The following is a 19,813-nucleotide window of genomic DNA, read 5'->3' as shown; positions in this document are numbered from 1 at the left end:
TCACCTTCAACATACGACCTCAACCTTTCCACTTTTGAATTCTTCCTACTCTTTTCTACTTTTCTTCATTTTTCCTGCAATAGACCCTTACCTTATCCACCCCATCTTCTTCCTGGTTGATCCCTGGCTCTAATTCTTCACCACCTTGGACCCCTAGAAGTTGATTTTTCTATAGGTACAAACTGCATACCAGATTTAAAGAATTTACACTGCATCCAGTTGAAGCCCACATGACCAGCCGCCCAGGTCAATCTTCTTTCAACCCAGCCCACCCAAGTTGCACCCCTATATTTTTCTTCAATTTAGTGACAATCAATTTACGTTTAGAGAATCGGACCGGGCATAGAACTGGAGAAGGGAGAGGTTCACAGGTCAGAGGTTCAACCGGGGTCGAACCATACATACATACATAGTGGTAGTTAAGCAATATATGAAAATAAGTGGTCATGGGTTCAAATCTTGTTAAACACATTTTAAAATTTCAATTGGTTAAAGACCCAAGCGGTTTCATGAAACTAGGACCGGGTCACGGTTTTCCAATTAAACAGGCTGGTCAGCCAATTTTCATCGTTTTTAGCAAAAGTGGTTATTGGAGTAAGAACAAACTGGCCAAGATCCCGGGTCACAAATCAACTAGTTCGACCGACCGGTCCAGTCTGGTTTTCTAAAGACTGAGATTTACAAGTACCAACACCAAACAAAAAAAAAATTAAAAATTAAAAAAAAAAACTTAGAAGAAAATGAAAATTTCATCCATTTCTTTTTATTTCATTGTTAATTAACAAAAAAAACCACTCTTGATACCATGGTGCTACGTTCTGTCTCTTAAGAATTTCTTATATTCACAAATTATGGAAGGGAGAACAACACAGTGAAGCAGAGAGATTTTAGTTTTTATAGTCAAATAATTTCAGCTCAAATGTAATAATTATTCAAGCACCATCTTATTTACCTCACATTGTTCATAGTAAGCTCATTCAATACCATCTGAATGGTGTCTGGATTGAAGTTAGAAGGCAAAGATGAAGCCACTAACCAGTCTTTGGGGGGGTATAACTGCAATGATGATTTTAAACATCAGATTCCCTTTACCACAAGTAATCAAAGAAAAAATTGCAGTACTTAAACCAGTTCTATATCAGTGATTAAATCCTAACATACTTGAATGACATTAAGTGCACATCATAATCATGCAGGGAACATGCATCATTAAGAAAAAAAAAATGCCCTAGTAAATTTTAAAATAAAATCATCTACCAATAATGGAAAGTCAGTAGTCTTTATGTTGGTCCTGTCAAATTGCACTTGGGTTTGGATGAGTGTGCTTACTACACTAAAAATTGTAATTATCTCTTTACATTAGATACATAATGATTATGGCATTGTAGCTTCCAGCATAAACTTGGCAAGGGATTTGATTCCACCTGTCTAAGATCAAGTCAAACGTAATACTGATGGGTATAGTATTAGAAATCCAAGACTGTAGCACATAGGAAAGTCAAGAGTGTTAGGAACCTGCCTAACTCAGGGCTCTTCGAGGGGCCAACCTCCTGAATTCTTGGAAGGAAAGGGGGGAGAGAGAGAGAGAGTTTATTGCTGAAAGAGTGTTTAATTCTGAAAGAGTCCTCCTTTATTCCTTTTTGGATCTACTACTTATAGTGTTACAATCTTGACTGTTACAGCTGTTACAAGTGGATGGCAGTTGTGACAAGTGGCTGCTGATGGGGCCTCTTCTTGTAACTGACCAACTGCCTTCTGTTGGTCTGTTCCAACAGTCTTGACAGTCCAATTGGGTGGCAGTTGTTACAAGTGGATGGCGGTTATTACAAATGGCTGGTTAGTTGAGCTGATGTGGCCTCCTCTTGTAAAACTAACTAACTGCCTTCTGTTGGTCTGTTCCAACAGTCTTGACAAAGAGAGACTGTACAAGGGTTGAACTGCATGCTGTCCTCCAAGGACTATAGATATACAAAAGATTAAACCTGCAAAAGATAGTGGTACAAGGCAATTCTAGAAAAGTGGTGGGATGGCTAAAAATGAAACTGAAGGAATATGGCAACAACATCAGGGAAAAAAGTTGTATTGGGTGATTATTTCCTAGATTTCAAATGTTAACAACTGATAAGGGGTAGTAACAAGTCAGTTCTTTAACCATTTTAAATATTATTCATTTCTGACAATCAAAAAGTTTCTACTGCTACCAATAAAAAAGATAATGGGGCTGTGCAATGAAATGTGGATGGAGCATGTTAAAGAGGATTTGGCTCAGAAATGTTAAAATCTGTCATAAAAGGGGGTAGTTGTATGGTGACAATATATCCCAATTCTCTTGAAGAGTGAAGGGGATATGTTTGAGTAGTCACTTCCAAATGTCTATGGACCTAAAGAAGAGGAGGAAGAGGAGCATTATGTACAGATTAAAAAAAAAAGAAAGAAAAGGAGCAGGAGAAATTTATTGGAGGTTAAAGAAGTCCAAAATTGCATTTTTCATGAGAAGAATAGACAAAGTAAAAAGTAGCAGACTAGCAATCCTTTTGTCTGGAGATTAGAGAGGTAAGTTCCCTCCATTCTTTCATGCTTCTACAGACTCTAAGATACTGGTTAACTTATATAATTACAATCAGGGAAATGTCTTTTTCTTGGGTGGGGTTGAACATTTTGTTGGATGTGACCATAATAAGTTGCATCCTTGTACAAAATAGCATGACTTCAATCCTATAAATCATCATGATCCTATTTCTCAAGAAATGATGTATGTAAATAAGGCAATTCCAAACACCAGTTCCCTTGTAAAATATATCTTGACAGTAAATCCGATTGAAGATTACAGCAGAAGAGGAGAGAAGAGAAGAGAAGAGAAGAAGGAAGAAAGGAGAAGGTTTAGAGGCAATGGAACAGTGCTGGCGGCGCCAGCTTCATTATAATATATAGGGCGAAAAAAAAATAAGGGAAACTACCCTTGTGACCCTACTAAGTAAAGTTACAATAACAGATTAAAATAAAAGGCTTAAATCAGACAAACAGACCCTAACAAAAAAAAATCAATTATTACAGCACCCCCTCAAGTTGGAGCATAGATGTCAATCATGCCCAACTTGTCACACAACTCATTATGCTGCACATGATGAAGACCTTTGGTGAAGATGTCTGCAAGTTGTTCTTCAGAGCTAACATATGGGGTGCACACTTCTCCATTTACAAGTTTCTCTCTAATAAAATGCTTGTCCACTTCAATGTGTTTCGTCCTATCATGGAGGACTGGATTAGCTGCAATGTTGATAGCAGCCTTATTGTCGCAATAGAGTGACACAGGGTTGCTAACGGTAAAACCCAGTTCTCCTAACAGATTTCTTATCCACATGATTTCAGCAACTACACGAGACATAGCTCTGTATTCTGCTTCAGCACTAGATCTAGCCACCACACTTTGCTTCTTACTTCTCCATATGACTAGGTTTCCCCCTACAAAGGCACAATATCCACTGGTAGACTTCCGGTCATCAACTGCCCCTGCCCAATCAGCATCAGTATATACTTCAACCTTTAAATGTCCATGTTTTTGGAACAACAAACCAGCTCCAGGAAACTTCTTGAGGTATCTGAGGATCCTCTTTGCAGCTTCAAGGTGAGTTGTCCTAGGATTGTGCATGAACTGACTAAGGACACCCATTGCATAAGCAATATCAGGTCTGGCCCTAGACAAATACAAGAGTCTCCCTACAAGTCTCTGAAACTTCTTCACATCTTTCAAGAACTCTCCCTGACTGTCTCCCAGTTGATGGTTAGGTTCAATTGCTGAGCCAATTGGTCTCGCCCCTAGTTTGCCTGTATCTTCTAGTAGATCTAGTACATATTTCCGTTGGGAAATAAAGATGCCCTTGTGATAGTGAGCAACTTCAATTCCAAGGAAATAACGCAAGGGGCCTAGATCTTTCACCTCAAATTGAGTGGCTAAGAACTTTTTTAATCTCTGTATTTCGGCCTCCCAATCTCCTGTGATCACTATGTCATCCACAAACACAATTAGAGCTGCAATTTTCCCTTCATCTTTCTTTACAAATAATGTGTGATATGAATGGCATCGTTTGAACCCCATCTGTTGAACTGCTAAGTGGAACTTACTAAACCAGGCCCGAGGAGATTGCTTCAGTCCATATAAAGATTTTTTTAACTTGCACACTTTCTGTTCACTGCCTTTGGCACAAAAACCTGGAGGTTGGGTCATGTACACTTCCTCTTCTAAGTCACCATTCAAGAAAGCACTTTTGATGTCCAATTGGAGAAGTTCCTAGTGAAGATTTGCCTCCAGTGAAAGAAGAATCCTGATAGAGTTCATCTTGGCTACTGGGGCAAAAGTCTCTACATAGCCCACTCCATATACTTGTGTAAAACCTTTTGCCACCAATCTGGCCTTGTACCTTTCAACAGTTCCATCAACCTTGTGTTTCACTGTGAACACCCACTTGCACACTACTAGTTCCTTCCCATCAGGAAGATCCACCAACTCCCAAGTGTCATTTTTGTGTAATGCATCAATCTCTTCCTTCATTGCATTTGTCCATTCAGGTTTGGATAAAACTTCTGCCACATTCTTAGGAACAGGGAAACTGTCAACAAAGGAGAGGAATGCACAATACGAAGATGAAATATGACCATAGGACACAAAGCGAGAGATAGGATGATTAGTTGTACAAGATCTAACACACTTTCTCTTAGCAATAGGAACATCAAGATCATTAATGACAGGGGAATCAACATTAAGAGGAGCAGGCATATCAATAGGAGCAAGTGTACCTGGTTGAAGGGAAGGATCAACCTCCGAAGAGGCCAATGATGTTGGTTGCATGGTGTCAGGTTCCACGGCTCTTGAACTTTGTTGGCTTTTGTGGCGGCGAAGAAAGACACGGAAAGAAGGAGGGTTAGGTAGAGGAGGTAGTTGAGTTTGACCCTGTTTCTCCTCAAACCTACTCTCCCCCTGAGGAAAAACCAAGAAGAAAGGTTGATTCTCAAAGGACACGTCGATTGAGACATAGTACTTATGAGAGGCAGGATCATAGCAACGATACCCCTTTTGAGATAGAGGGTAACCAAGGTAGACACAAGGAATAGCACGAGGATCAAGTTTACCCCGAGTAGGTGACAAGTTATGGACAAAGCAACAACACCCAAAAACACACATTGGAATGGGGAACAATAAAGTTGTAGGAAACAAAAGTTGATGTGGTGCCTTATACTCTAGTAACCGAGATGGCATACAGTTGGTGATGTACGTAGTACAAAGAACAACATCCACCCAAAAGCGTTTCGGAACATTCATATGGATTAACAAGCCACGAGCCACTTTAAGAAGATGACGGTTTTCTCTTTCAGCAACACCGTTTTGTTGGGGTGTCCTAGCACAAGAGCTTCGTCGAAGTGATCCACTTGAAGCAAAGAATTCTGTGATATCACTATGGAAGTATTCATTTGCATTGTCCGACTGGAAAATATGGATTTCAGTTTGGAACTGAGTGAACGCCATGAGTTGAAAGTCTTTCACAATTTTAGGCACTTCATCTCTAGATCGCATAGGGTAAACCCGGGTGTATCTAGAGTAATCATCGATCAAGGTAATGAAGTACTTATATCCAGCCTTAGTAGGTAGAGTAACAGGGCCACAAACATCAGAATAAACAATATGAAATGGAAATTCACATCTTTTATTTCTCAAAGGAAAAGAGCTTCTACAATGTTTACGCAATTGACATGTCTGACACTGCAACTGACTCACAGACAAAGACTCAAACAACTTTGGAAATATAACTTTTAACAACTCAAAAGAAATATGACCAAGACGACTGTGCCATAAATAGGCTTGACTCTCACTGGACGAACTCACGGACTCTGTAGCCACAAGACTAGCTTTATTCTCCAACACGTAGAGACCATCCACCATGCTTCCTCTACCAATCGTCTTCCTCGAGGCCAAATCCTGAAACACACATGAAGACAGATAAAAAGTAATTGACCAGTTCAAGGAGTGAGTAATACTACTAATAGAAAGCAAATTTATAGGTAATTTAGGAACATGTAGTACATTAGAAAGGGTAAAGGCTGAGTGGGAGAGATATGGTTCCTTGGCCGGCTATAGTGGAGAAAGAACCATCAACTAGTCTCACCTTATCTCTCCCAGAGAGAAGATTGTATGTCTGAAATAAATTTGACTTACCAGTCATGTGGTTTGAGGCTCCGGAGTCAATTACCCAAGGGGAATTAGAGGTATGAGATGGCACATGGAAGGCAATGGTAGTGTTACTTGATGCAGACGCAAATGGTCACAAAAGGAGTTGATGATCTCCTTAGAGTCAGAACTGGGATGCCTTTCCTGAGTTACCATGGGACCAATCTCTTGAGATGGCATATTAGCTGAGTTATACTCTTTCTGATTCTGCTGACTTGGTTTCTTGCCCTGATCAATTGTTGACTTCTTACCCAAATCCTGTGCCCATTTAGGTTTTCCATGGAGATCCCAACATGTATCTCTGATGTGTCTTGTCTTTTGGCAGTGAGTGCACCAAAGCTTACTCTTATCATCTGTTCTCTTCTGAGAGTCACCCTTCTTAAAACCACGTCCAACATTAGCATCTGAACTTCCCCGAACAGATAGGGCAACTGGCTCCCCCTCTGTACAATTCATCACATTTCTTCTACTCTCTTCGGACTGAACCAAGGCATAAACCTCCTAAACTGATGGCAAGCCTTTACTTACCAAGATCTGCACCCTGATGGACTCATATGAAGGATTCAACCCCAAGAGGAAGGAAAATACCCGTTGTTGAGATACAAGTGATTTGTATGCCTCTACATCTTCATCACACTTCCAGTTAACATTTTGATAGTGATCAAGTTCTTTCCATATCGATGTCAGATATGAATAGTACACAGAGAGACTCCATTCCCTCTTCTTGCAAGTGGATGATTCAGCTTGTAGTTGGTATATCTTGGCATAGTGTCTCTGCTCTGAATATGTGGACTTTGCTTGTTCCCATATTTCACAAGCAGTTTCATCTCACATAAAAGTTTTTCTCACCTGTGCCAGCATTGAAACCAAGAGCCATGATATCACCATACTATTTTCTTGGTTCCATCTATCATATTCAGCACTTCCACTCTTCGGTTCCTTCACTTTCCCACTTATGTATCCTATTTTTCCCCTAGCAGTGATGTAGAGTTTTATTCCCCTAGACCATTCAAGGTAATTCAGACCATCAAAGGGAATAACAACCATGGGGAAACTCATATCCATTCCCCCACTCACTCCATTTTGACTTCCAGAAATCCCTGAAGTAGCAGAGTTCTCAAACGACATGGTCAACACAGAATTTTTTTTATCTAAAACCACAACTTAGGATCCCTCCTTATATTAGAACAAAAGGCTCCACACACACTTCAGTTTCTTCCTCTTGATACACGACCAAGGGAAGAAACACAGGAAAAAAGGGGTGGTACTAGTTGCAGATCTGAATCGATCAGCCTAGATTTACTCCTCTGTTCCGCCCAGATTCAGCAGCTTGGAGAAGACACTTGATCGCCCAAATTCAATGGCCACACTCTGATACCATCTTGACAGTAAATCAAATTGAAGATTACAACAGAAGAGGGGAGAAGAGAAGAGAAGAGAAGAGAAGAGAAGAGAAGAAGGAAGAAAGGAGAAGAAGGTTTAGAAGCAATGGAACAGTGTTGGCAGCGCCAGCTTCATTACGACATATAGGGCGAAAAAATAAGGGAAATGACCCTTGTGCCCCTACTAAGTAAAGTTACAATAACAGATTAAAACAAAAAAGATTTAATCAGCCAAACAGACCCTAACAAAATAAAATCAATTAATTCAACAATATATATAGCAACTGCAACTGAACCATAAAGAAGTGAACCACTGTTCGTATTACATTAAAATACATTTTGCTCAAATGGAGGAGAAAATTAAGCACAAATGATTGAATAAATTGCAACATTAAGTGTTAAGAAAACTATCCTTGAATGTTGTAGTTCACTGACCTTCATGTTTGAAGCAACATTGACCACATAATCAATAGGAGGGATTTTGTCCTGATAATGGAACACTGTCTCACAAATGGCTGAAATCTTGTGAACAAAATAAATTTTCTCAGAAGCCATAAATATGAAATACAATGTCGAGTATCCCATATCACAAGAAAGGCAACACTATCGCATGAATGTAAAATAAAAGAATCCAATGCCAAAAGAACTCAACAAACATAATCCTAATATTGTCATTGCAACAAAAAAAAAATCTCAAAGGTACTAATTTCTTATAGCAAAGTATAAAATCATCACATTAAGATAAGAGGTCAATGCTATTTACTCTTTTTATTTTTTTTATTTTTGCAAATAATCTTATGTGGATAAATGCTATTTTTTAGGATACTGAAATCATGCTTTTTAAGCTTCTGTTTCATTAGGCATTTTGCCATGTCCAAATAGGGATTTTTGAAATTCACTTGAAATTTGAAAGGAAAAATATGAGGAAAGTGGGAAAAGGTTAAAAACATCCAAAGAAATGTAGGATTTACTTATGGAACTCTAAAGAACTTTATAAAATGTATTATTACATACTCAACTCAACTAATATTTGCACTAACCATATGGGGTCAGCTAGGGATGCAAATCAGGGTATATCCAATTCCGATACAATACTATGAACAGAAGATCTGATCCGATCGGATCTCATAAACATTGATTTGAATTCGAATCCGATGAGGAAGTCGGATATTTGGATCTGATCCAATCCGATTTAATTAAAAAGTAAATTATTGAAAGAAAATAAAATATAACAATTTAAATAAAGAAAAACAAAAAATACGAGTATCTTTTCAACTACTTTCATCATATATATACATGTTTTTATAAAAAAAATAAACAATATAACAGATTTACAAAAGTGCAATATAAATAACATATTTTTAAATAAATAAATAAATAACATATTTATATCGGATCAAATCCTCTCAAATCAGATAGGGGTGATCCAAATTCGACCCAATTTTTTATCAGGTCCTATTATCCAATCCAAAGATCCGAAATGGGGATATCTGAATCTGACAAAATAGGATCGGATCGGATCATGATCCAATCCATTTGCACCCATAGGGTCAGCTACATGAATTTTGTTCCACTATTCCACTCTGTTTAGTTCCATATTGTATTGTTACACATTCAGGACCTAAAAGGTAAAAGTCCACTATGCACAACTAATAGAAGATTAAACATTTTAAATAGATATTCATAGGTTCCTTATTTCCCTATACAAGTTGGGTCCATAAATGATTGTCAATACCCATTTAAGACCATCTTCCATATTTTTTAGTTTTATTGACCATGTGTATCTCCCATGAACTCCTTCATACATTCATAGAGTTTCCATTCCACAAAAGAATTATGTCCCCTAATGCCCCCAAAGATGGCACCATGGACCAATTGATGTTCCCACATGCCCATACACTTTGGACAATCGAAAATCAATTTCTGCTAATTTAGATTACTGGATCATTACAACGTCAGGCATCTCTTGTCCAAGTGAAAACTTGACTGTTTATCTCTTCCTTGAACTCATAGTCCTCTAATATTCCAGTTTATGATTTTCATGATTGCTTCTCCACCTTACTCAAATTTCCTTCCTTTTTTTATTGTCCTACTAAGCATTTTTTTTCTCAAGTGAACTGTCATGAGATGTGCTTTATTTTGTATTTTGTAGTGCAAGGGTATTTTTGTCCTCACACTTTATTTTTATGATTTAATCACAAGGGTAAAGTGGGCACCTCCACTTACCCAAGGCATATTTATGTTCTCTTTTCTTCTCTCTCTTCTCTTCTCTACTTTTCTCTTCCTAGATTTTTTTGACAGATCACATGGTATCAGAGCATAATCTGTCATAGCAAAATCTGTTTTCTCTTATTCTTCTTTATTTTCTCCTTGACTGACCATTTTGACAACGTGAAGAGGTAGAGACAAAAAGATATCTGATCTGATTGCCTCTGCCTTTCTCCTCTAATCTTTTCTTCATTTGTAAGTCCAATTTTTATTTTTTCTGGATTGCTTAAGAGATCAAAGCATGTAAGAGGATCTGGCTACCATATAAGGAAAGTTTCTGCTGTGTTCGATCTGGACAGTTTTGAGAGCCTTATGGAGGGTTGTTATAGTTAGAGAAGGTACTGGAATGTGACCAGGCTTTATTTTCCGTTGCAAGGAAGGTTTTCCAAGTAATCTAGTTATGTTTTCTATTTGCCAAGTGAAAATCGAAGGGATTCAGCAAGGTTGGCCAGACTGTGCGTGCAATAATGGTTTACAGTGATAGTGTGTGCATGGTGCAAGTGGTTGCAGCTCTCAAGCAAGATTTTATGATTCAGCTTTGTTCCTCCAAGTACAGTTGGTGTGCTGTTTTCTTGGACTGTTACAGTCATGTCACTACGTGTGACCTGAAAAAGGGTTGTTTTTGCCTTTTAGGTTATTTGGTGGTGTTACTCATCTAGTAGTAGTGTTTCAGCAATGTCTTCAGAGTTCTGTCACTTCAAACTCTTCTGGGGGACATGTTGGTTCTGGTAGTGGAATGAACAGCATAGGTTTTCCTGTGTCCATTGTTCTCCTTGATGGACTGAATTACTTGGAGTGATCCAAAGGTGTGAAGACGATTGTTGGAGACAAGGGAAAGCTGGGGTATCTCACTGGGAGGTCAAAGAAGCCTACTACTGAAGGGGTTGATTATGATAAGTGAGAATAAGAGAATTATATGATAATGTCTTGGCTTACATACTTAATTCATCATGCTCTTAGAAAACACTTCACACAGGCTGAAATGGGCAAGGAGATTTGGAACCAAATAAAGTCAACAAACTGAGAGCAAAGGCATTTTGCTTGGATCTACCAACTCCAAGTTGAGTCATCAGCTTGCAAACAAGGCAACAAATCTCTAGCAGCCTACTATTTGTCTCTTACTTCCATGTGGAAGGTGTTAGACCGTTAGAAGACTTCATTGGAAAAGTGAAGAGGATGCTTCAGTCTATAGAAAGTTGATCTCTCAAGAAAGGGTGTTTGCATTCGTGGCAGGTCTGGATTATGTTTATGAACCCATCTGGGTTCAAATTTTAGGTGGTAAGGGGCTTTCAGCTCTTAAAAAAAGCGTTTATCGTGGTTCATTCCAAGAAAACTAGGAGGGCTTCTATGAATTCAACTGAGGAGAAGGTTGCTTTATGTCTAAAGGTGAAAGCAAGAAGGCTAAGGTACAAAGGAAAGGTGAATATGATAAGGACAAGCTTTGGTGAAGAATTTTGCTAAGATTTGATTAGCAAGCCTAAGAAGTTTCAGGGGAAGCAGAATAGAAAGCCTAATGCAACTATTGTTGCTTCCTCCATGACCAACCAAGAGAGACAACAGTAGCCAAGTTGTTGCTGAATTTTTGCCCAGGATATGGTGGGGTTCTCTAGAGGGCCAACAGAAATCCTCTGGAGACAGGCAAACACCTCCTTGAGACAGGGGAGGGCAGACTCACCTAGTATCTGAGCCCTCACCGGTTCATATTTAGGCTTCAATCCCACCAAAAATCTGGTTACATCAAGCTGCTCTCTCTGTTGTTGCTGAATTTTAACATCAGATGTAAGGGGGTGATACACACTCAACTCATTCCTCAAATTTCTCAGACTAGCATAATACTCTTCAAAACTCTGGTTACCCTGTTGCAGACTAAAATACTCTTGATAGAGCTAATATACTCTGGTGGTGTTATCCTGTCATGAATAAAGCTTTCTTGCATGATCCCAAATTTCCTTGGCTGTCTAAGAACAAGAAGTTTACACTAATCTTAGGTTCCATACTGTTTCACAGCCAAGTCATAATCTGTGCATCTTCTTGCTCCCAATCATCATACTCCTAGGAATCAAATGGGGTTTTTCTTCTCTTATATGCTTTACTTTCTTCTTGGCTCTAAGAAACACCTCAACAGATTTGGCCCAAGGAACATAATTTTCTCCATTCAATTTAATTGAGGTCATCTGTACATTCAAGTAGTCTTGAGGGATCATAACCGACTTACGTTCATTATCTCCCATGGCTGTAAAAAAAAACTTTTTTTTCTTCTGTTTCAACCTGCCTTACCCAGTAATCACTACACTGCACTCCAACAACACTGTACTCCACTCCTCAAGTTAATCACTCACCACCATACGACTGACCCTTGCTGAAACATACACTGTCATAGGTTTCAGCAATGTTAAGCCCCACTATTGTCACTTTCGGCACCTCACAAACACATCACACACAAGAGTACCACAATCTGAACCTACCACCAGACGACTGATAATAAGCCTTCGACCCACTCATCTGAACCTACCACGAAACCTACTGTTGCAGCCCTCTTCGTTCCATCGATTAGAGGGTTCTCTACCAATCACCTGAAACCACAACTTCACACCCAACCGAATACATTAGAACCTCCAGAATGAAGATATGACAACTCCCTTTCAGCCCTTTTACGAAACTCCCCAAAAAAAAAGGAAGAAAACTGAGAGATTACAAGCTGGGGTGCACTGAAAGTCGAACAGATCTGGACTGACTTAACCTGGCTCTGATACCATGTGATGATTTATATTTGTCAGTTGCAGATCTGAACTTGATGTAAAAGAGAAGAAGAGAAGGAGAAATAGAAGAAGAGAAAACCTGTTCAAACTCAAGAGAAGAGAATACATCTAATTCTCTCTTAGATCGGCCAGGATATATAGTTTACTAAAATAAATAGCAAATGACTTTTATGCCCCCTATTTAAGTTGGGACACATAGCACTAACTAAAAGACACATCACCATGTTAATAAAACTCAAATGACTATTCTACCCTTATTTAGTCAACACTAACAGTTGTATTAACATTTTCCCCTAATTCTATTGTGTTTCAGGATTTGACTTGGAGAAATGATTAATAGAGTACTCATGACAAATGGCCTCTACATTTTGGACTTAGTGGCTTCTAATACTTCCAAAGGCACAAGTTTATTGAGTAAGTCAAGTCAGCACAAGGGTCATTGTAATAAAGACTAGATTTATCTCTAGCATTGTCGTCTAGGTCATTTATCTTTTACCTTCTTGAAGACCTTATTTTCGGATATGTTAAAAGCCAGTATCTTTGTCCTCATTGGAATGTCCTACTTATCAATTGACCAAAGGGTCATTGTAATAAAGACCAGATTTATCTCTGGCATTGTGATTTAGGTCATTTATCTTTTACTTCCTCATTGGAGTGGCCTACTTATCAATTGAGTAAATATTATAGAAACTCATATCCTCTTATTAATAAAAGAGTTTATTTTCCTTTTCATATTATGCACTTTGATGTTTGGGGCCCTTGTTCAAATAAGGCAAAAAGCAGTATAGACATTTTTTCAATTTTATTGATGATTTATTTACATTACACATGGATAGTTTTGCTATGGTCTAGAGATGAAGTTCAAAAGGTTGTGAAGAACTTTGATCTTATGGTTTTTACACAGTTTCACATTGATACTTATATCATAAATGCAAAAGTATATTTCACTAATGATGTAAATGCATACCTCCAACATAATGGTATGTTACATCAAAGTTCATGTCCTCACACACCACAACAAAATGGTGTGGAAGAGAAAAAGAACAAACACTTGGAGATAGCTTACTTCTGCAGATGGATGTTCGAAAGCGCTTTTGGGCAGATGTTCTCACCGTGGCTTTCCTTATAAACCACATACCATTTAGACATTGCAATTTAATTTAGGGCCCACATCAGTTGTTCTTTCCTTCATCTCCTTTGTCCTCCATTCCTATTTGTGTGTTTGGGTGTCAATGTTGTGTAAAACCTGTCTCCCACTTTCGATAAGTTTGACCTTCGTGCCATTCCATGTGTTTTCCTTGGTTATTCTACCTCTAACAAGGGGTACAAATGTTATGATCTTGTGTCCAAGAAAGTCTATATCTCCATGGGTGTCTTGTTTTTGAATATTGTCCTTTCTTCCCTACATCACCTTAATGGGAGAGTAGTGGTGAGATGAAACATGTTCTTTCTTTTCCTATTCCTACTCAGCCTTCTTAGCAGCAGTGGCAGTTTCTGCCTCAACGACCTCCTTGGTTCTACTCTTGTCATACTTGGCATCACAAAGGCCAGTTGTCAGATCAGCCACTAGGTATAGGTGTGGAGCTGTACGAAGTGCTTCCAATGCCATCAAACTCTCACGAAGCATATCCTCACCTTAATCATCCTTCAAGTACTTCTAAGCCCATTCCTAATGACATTGACCTTCTCATTTCTCTTTTTAAGGGTGTAAGGTTTATTGCCCACTTTACTTCCACTGCTTCTTTATCTCCCCATTACCGTGCTTTTATATATACTATTAGTAATGTGTTTATCCCTAAAAGTGTTGCAAAGGCTTTGGAATTACCTGAATGGAAGAATGCTATGTGCGAGGAGATTTATGCCTTCCATAAGAATCACACATGGGATTTTGTCAACCTTCCAAAGGGAAAGAAGTTGATAGGTCGTAAATTGATGTTCATTGTAAAGCTTAATAGCTGCTGGTGGCTGTAATAGCTTCTTGAAGGAATAAGAAAGAAAATAGGGAGAGAAAGAAGAGAGAAAATACCTGGAATCACTCACAGGGTGCCTAGAAGGCTAGAATCACTCAAGAGCATGGAAATCACTCACCATAGCTAGCATAAGCTGAATAAAACTCAATAAACTTCATTGCCTTTTGTGTAAAACGTTCATACATATTTATAGACTCTAACTCATAATAATCCAAGGAGTACAACTGTTAGACTCATAAAAGTCTTAGGAGTCAAACTATTAGACTCAATAACATAGTTGTCAAGGCGACGCCTAGGCGACAAGGCGCCCTTGGAGGCTCGCCTCGCCTAATCGCTAAGCAGTTTTCTATAATGTGTTAGACAAAACTTTTATATTCTTAATTTCTTGAAGTTATAATTTTAAAATAGACATTTTTAAACTAAAATATTCATTTTGTGTGTTTATATACTAATTTCTTTTTATTATTTTCTTATTTGTTAGGGTTTAATCAACACAAACATTGCTAAATGCTGTATTGAACCCTGAAAGACTTCAAAACCTGAACCAATAAGGAAGAACTTAACAATTTTCTTCTTCCAACTTTTCTTTTCTTCTTTTCCTATAACAGAAATAAGGGTTCAACACTTAATTTTTTGAAATTTCTTTTCTTTCTTCTTTTTTTTCTCATGAATATGTTGATTTTCTATACTTTAACATGAAATTTATACTTTTCTCATGAAAATTATGGATAATTATTAAAGAAATATGATTATGGAACCTAGGTAACTACCCTAGGATACATATTTTTACTTAAAAAAAAACCATCGCCTAGGCAACTAGGCAACAAGGCACCCCCTTGTCGCCTAGCCTCACCTTGGCGCCTTGAAAACTATGCTCAATAATCCTACTTATGCAATGACTCTGAAATTTTAAACATAAACAAACTATAAATAGACAATCAAAGCCTATTATTGGACCCTACAGAAAAATTGTAAAATGGTAAAAATACCCTTGGGTGTTCAATTCAGTCCAAATCCCAAGTACCATTACTAGAGTTCAGCTTCAGTCAGGGCAAAGCCCATTCGAGCAGCCTTTACTGCCTTGCATTGAGAATATCTCCCCACTAGCGTGCTTTATTCCATGGGGAGATATTCTCAATGCAAGGTTGCAAAAGGGTGTTAGAAGGGTGTGGGCACAGGCTTGCCCTGATGGAAGTCGATCTCCCATTACTATAGCATATCAAGACCTGTTGTAAGGCCTTCTTTCTAGAATAAGTCTTTAAGGGTGCTGATCGGTTCCTATCATCTCTCCCCAGCAAGTTAAGAGCATGGTACCTTTCGTAAAGATCTAGATTGAGACGATGAAAGTCTTCTGCAGTGATCCAAGAACTCTCAGACATAGGCTTGCCATTCTACTTGACAAGGAATTTCAGATACCCTCCCATAGTAGTAGATATTATTTCCTCACCTAAAACATCCTTTGGAATGTCATTTGGAGCTGCAATAGTCGGCAACTTAGGTACAGGACTCTTAAAAGAATCCACATGTCCATGATAATGAGTTAAGTCCTCAACGTTGAAGATAGGACTAATTCCCATGTCATCCAGCAACTGTAGAACATAGGCATTAAAACTTATCTTCTTGAAGGTTTTGTAAGGTCCTACACTCTTTGAATGGAGCTTCTTGTACACACCATTAGGAAGACACTTTAGTCGTAAACGTACCATAACCATGTCTCCTTGATAATTTGCCAAGCGTTGACAAATATCAGCTCTATCCTTGTATAAATCATTGATCAATGCAATTTTTCTCCTAACATCATCATGTATCTCTCTTATGTGCCTAGCAAAATCTTATGCTTCAACGCTAGTATATCTGGTGATAAGGTAACTTAAGTCAATTGGTCGCTTAGGCTGAATACCAGTCACCACTTAAAATGGACTTCTTCCTGTGGATCTATTTGTTGAGCTATTATAAGTAAATTCAGCTATTGGAAGCACTAGATCCCATCTAGAAGTATGATCACCAACTAGACACCATAAAAGATCTCCCAAGCTTCTATTTACTACCTCAGTCTAACCATCTGCTAGGGGGTGAAACAATGTAGAGAATTTCAACTTGGTATTGAGTAGTTTCCAAAGTGTCTTCCAAAAGTAACTCATAAACTTGGTGTCCCGATCTGATACAATAGTAGAAGGCACTCCATGAAGCCAAACCATTTCTTTGAAAAATATAGTAGCAATATGTGAAGCATTGTGTGTTTTGTTGCAAGGTAAGAAATGAGCCATCTTGGAGAACAGGTCCACCACGACATAGATTGTATCATGACCCCTAGCAATCTTAGGCAATCCAAGGACAAAATCCATGGATAAATCTTTCTGTGGTTTCCAGCTACAAGGAAATAAAGGGAAAGTTTGTTGTTTGAAGAAACCCTTCTATGGCCTAAAACAATCCCCCAGGGCATGGTTTGAGAGGTTAAACAAGGTAGTCCAACAGGTTGGCTTTGTGTAGTGCCAGGCTGATCACACACTATTTGTAAAAAGAAAGGGTAATTTCGTTGCCATTTTGATTGTGTATGTGGATGATATTGTGATTGCAAGAAACTAAGAAGAAAAAACATTAAAAAGTTAAAAAAATTTCTTACCTTACAATTTGAGGTTAAAGATCTTGAACCTCTGAGGTACTTCCATGGTATTGACATTGCATATGTGGATGATATTGTGATTGCAAGAAACTAAGAAGAAAAAACATTAAAAAGTTAAAAAAATTTCTTACCTTACAATTTGAGGTTAAAGATCTTGAACCTCTGAGGTACTTCCATGGTATTGACATTGCATGGTCCAATAAGGGGATCTTTATCTCTCAAAAGTACATCCTTGACTTACTGAACGATACTAGAAAACTGGGATGTAAAACAGTAGATACCCATATGGATCTAAACCATAATTTTGAAAACTGAGGGGGAGACACTTTCAAATGTTCAGTAGTATCAAAGACTCATTGGGAGGCCCCTATACCTCTCTATGACCTGGCCAGATATAGCGTTATAGTGTTTATAGTGAGTGTCTTAAGCCAGTATATGGTATGCATTCACTAAAATCATCTCATTTCAAGGCTTTAAAGAGAATTCTTTCTTGCATCAAGAGACATTGTGGTAGGGGCTTCTCTAAACTAAATAAGGCCATATTAGGTAAAGGGTTATATTAATGCTAATTGGGCAAGTTCTATTGATAATAGGTGGCCCACCATTGATTGTTGTACCTTTGTAGGGGGCAATTTGGTCACTTGGAAGAGCAAGAAATAAACCATGGGGGCAAAGTCAAGTGCAGAAGCTATTTATAGAGCCATGTGCTCATGTATTTGCTATCACTATAACCTACTCCAGCAGGAGTAGCAGCTAACATTGAAAAGAAAATGAGAGAATTTTTGTGGAAGGGTTGGAAAGAGGGAAAAAAGAAATTTCTCCTTTGATGACAAGGGAAGACAATCCAAAGTCTCTTGCAATCCGGAGTCCAGCTAGCACTACTAACACTTCAGCCTTTGTAGAGTCTTCCAAAACGATTGGACCACTATAAGCCCATAGTAAATTCCCACCCCTTCCTTCCCTTAAACGCATCCCCATTCCAGCTAAACCAGGGCTCCCAAGGGCACTTCCATCAAAGTTCAGAATCACCTCCTCTTATACACTTGGCTTGAGGCTGCTTGTTGCTTTTAGAGAAGCTGGAGAAGAAAGCAAGATCTCCACTGTGCTTCTCTGAAGGACATTCAAGGAAACACCTTTGAACTCCTCTGAGTTCAGCGCCCAAATGTTGCACAAAGTAGAAGATGTGAGATAACAGTTCACCCATAGTTTTGGCTTTATTGTTGAAGATTCAGTTATTTCTTTTTCCTCCCATACCCCCCCCGAAAAAAAAAAAACTGCCTGAACCACAATGTGCCAATACACTATTCCCCTTTTTCCAAGGCCTCTTCCTTGTCATTGCCAAAGGAGGTCTTGAATATGTTCAGAAAAGACCCAGCTGTATCCTACTAGGTTTAGGAAGAAGCACCAAATTTTCCTTGTTTCTGAGCAATGTAAAAGGTGTTCAGCCGTCTCGCCATTCTTTAGGCACATTATACAATTATGGGGGAGATATACCATCTGCCTTTGTTTTTCCACTGTAACAAGTCACAAGTGTTTATTTTTTTCAAACAAGCCTCCCATACCAAGAAGGAAACTCTAGAAGGAATATGGGAGATCCAAATCCGTTTGGCAGGAAATTTAGAGGTGCTGACTTCTGAAGTTAGGGTCCTGAAAAAATATTTGGTTGAGAACTTCCCAGCTGGATGAGATTTCTAGATTCTTTGGTCTGATTTGAGGGGAACAGGTAGACTTCCCTTAAGGAATGTAGCAGATCTGCCAACTCAGATATTTCTACATCCCTTAAAGGCCTTCTAAGACTTGGGTTCCAATAAGGAGTAATTGGGGATACTTGGATACAGGTTGCAGCGGTGGCATTTTGGGCTTGGGAAAGATTAAAAATAAGAGGAAAGGAGTTGGCTAATGTGTTGTCTCCCCACCACAAGTCAGTCCAGAATTCAATATTATATATCATGACAATTGTTCTATTTATGTTATACACCCACACAATGACGTTATGGATAAAAAGAAAACAAAAAACAAACTTTCGAAATTATGTAAATGTAATTAAATTATAGTAGAGAATCCTCACTGAATTATTGATCAAAAAAATCCTCAACTGAATCTTATTAATGTTTATAAATATATATATATATATTAACAAATTTGGTAATTGCCCTTGTTTTAAACCCCAAAATTTACTCCAGGTGGAGGGGGCACCTTAAAATACAAAATAATATGCCCATAAAACCATGCATGTCTAAAAATTCAAAATTCACATACCTCATCAAATATCCATTTCTTAACACCAGATTGTTGTAAGAGCAGAATGTATTTGAACAATAATCCTACAATTTCTTCCATGTGCTCTGTAATTAAGTTTATAAAGTCAATATCATTCACAAAATGTTTATCATATTGCTAAAATTTCTTCAAGAAAAAGAAAAAACAGAGTCTTACTTATTGATTAGAAAACAGGGGTAAAAACATAGTCTACTAGGATTAATTTGACCTATCTCAACATAATGATACACGACTTTAGCTTGTGGAGTCTGCAGGCATGTCAGGTCCCTTCTTCACTATATTTTGTCATTATAGTTTACAAATGGAAGCTC

General features: G+C 38.2%; 1 protein-coding gene across 1 annotated transcript in view; it reads right to left on the bottom strand.

Annotated features, from left to right (window-relative positions):
* Positions 1-19,813, bottom strand: part of LOC104597374 (insulin-degrading enzyme-like 1, peroxisomal) — a 111,631-nt gene that overhangs the window by 39,166 nt on the left and 52,652 nt on the right. The window contains exons 12-14 of the mRNA XM_088891984.1: positions 19,482-19,567; positions 8,038-8,124; positions 953-1,056 (exon numbers count right to left, since the gene is read on the bottom strand). Of these exons, the coding sequence (XP_088748110.1) occupies positions 953-1,056; positions 8,038-8,124; positions 19,482-19,567 (277 nt within the window). The remainder of the gene's footprint in view (positions 1-952; positions 1,057-8,037; positions 8,125-19,481; positions 19,568-19,813) is intronic.

The sequence above is a fragment of the Nelumbo nucifera genome, chromosome 7 (assembly GCF_055504915.1).
Source record: "Nelumbo nucifera cultivar China Antique chromosome 7, China Antique-T2T, whole genome shotgun sequence".
Taxonomy (NCBI): domain Eukaryota; kingdom Viridiplantae; phylum Streptophyta; class Magnoliopsida; order Proteales; family Nelumbonaceae; genus Nelumbo; species Nelumbo nucifera.
This window is presented reverse-complemented; position numbering and strand designations above follow the sequence as displayed.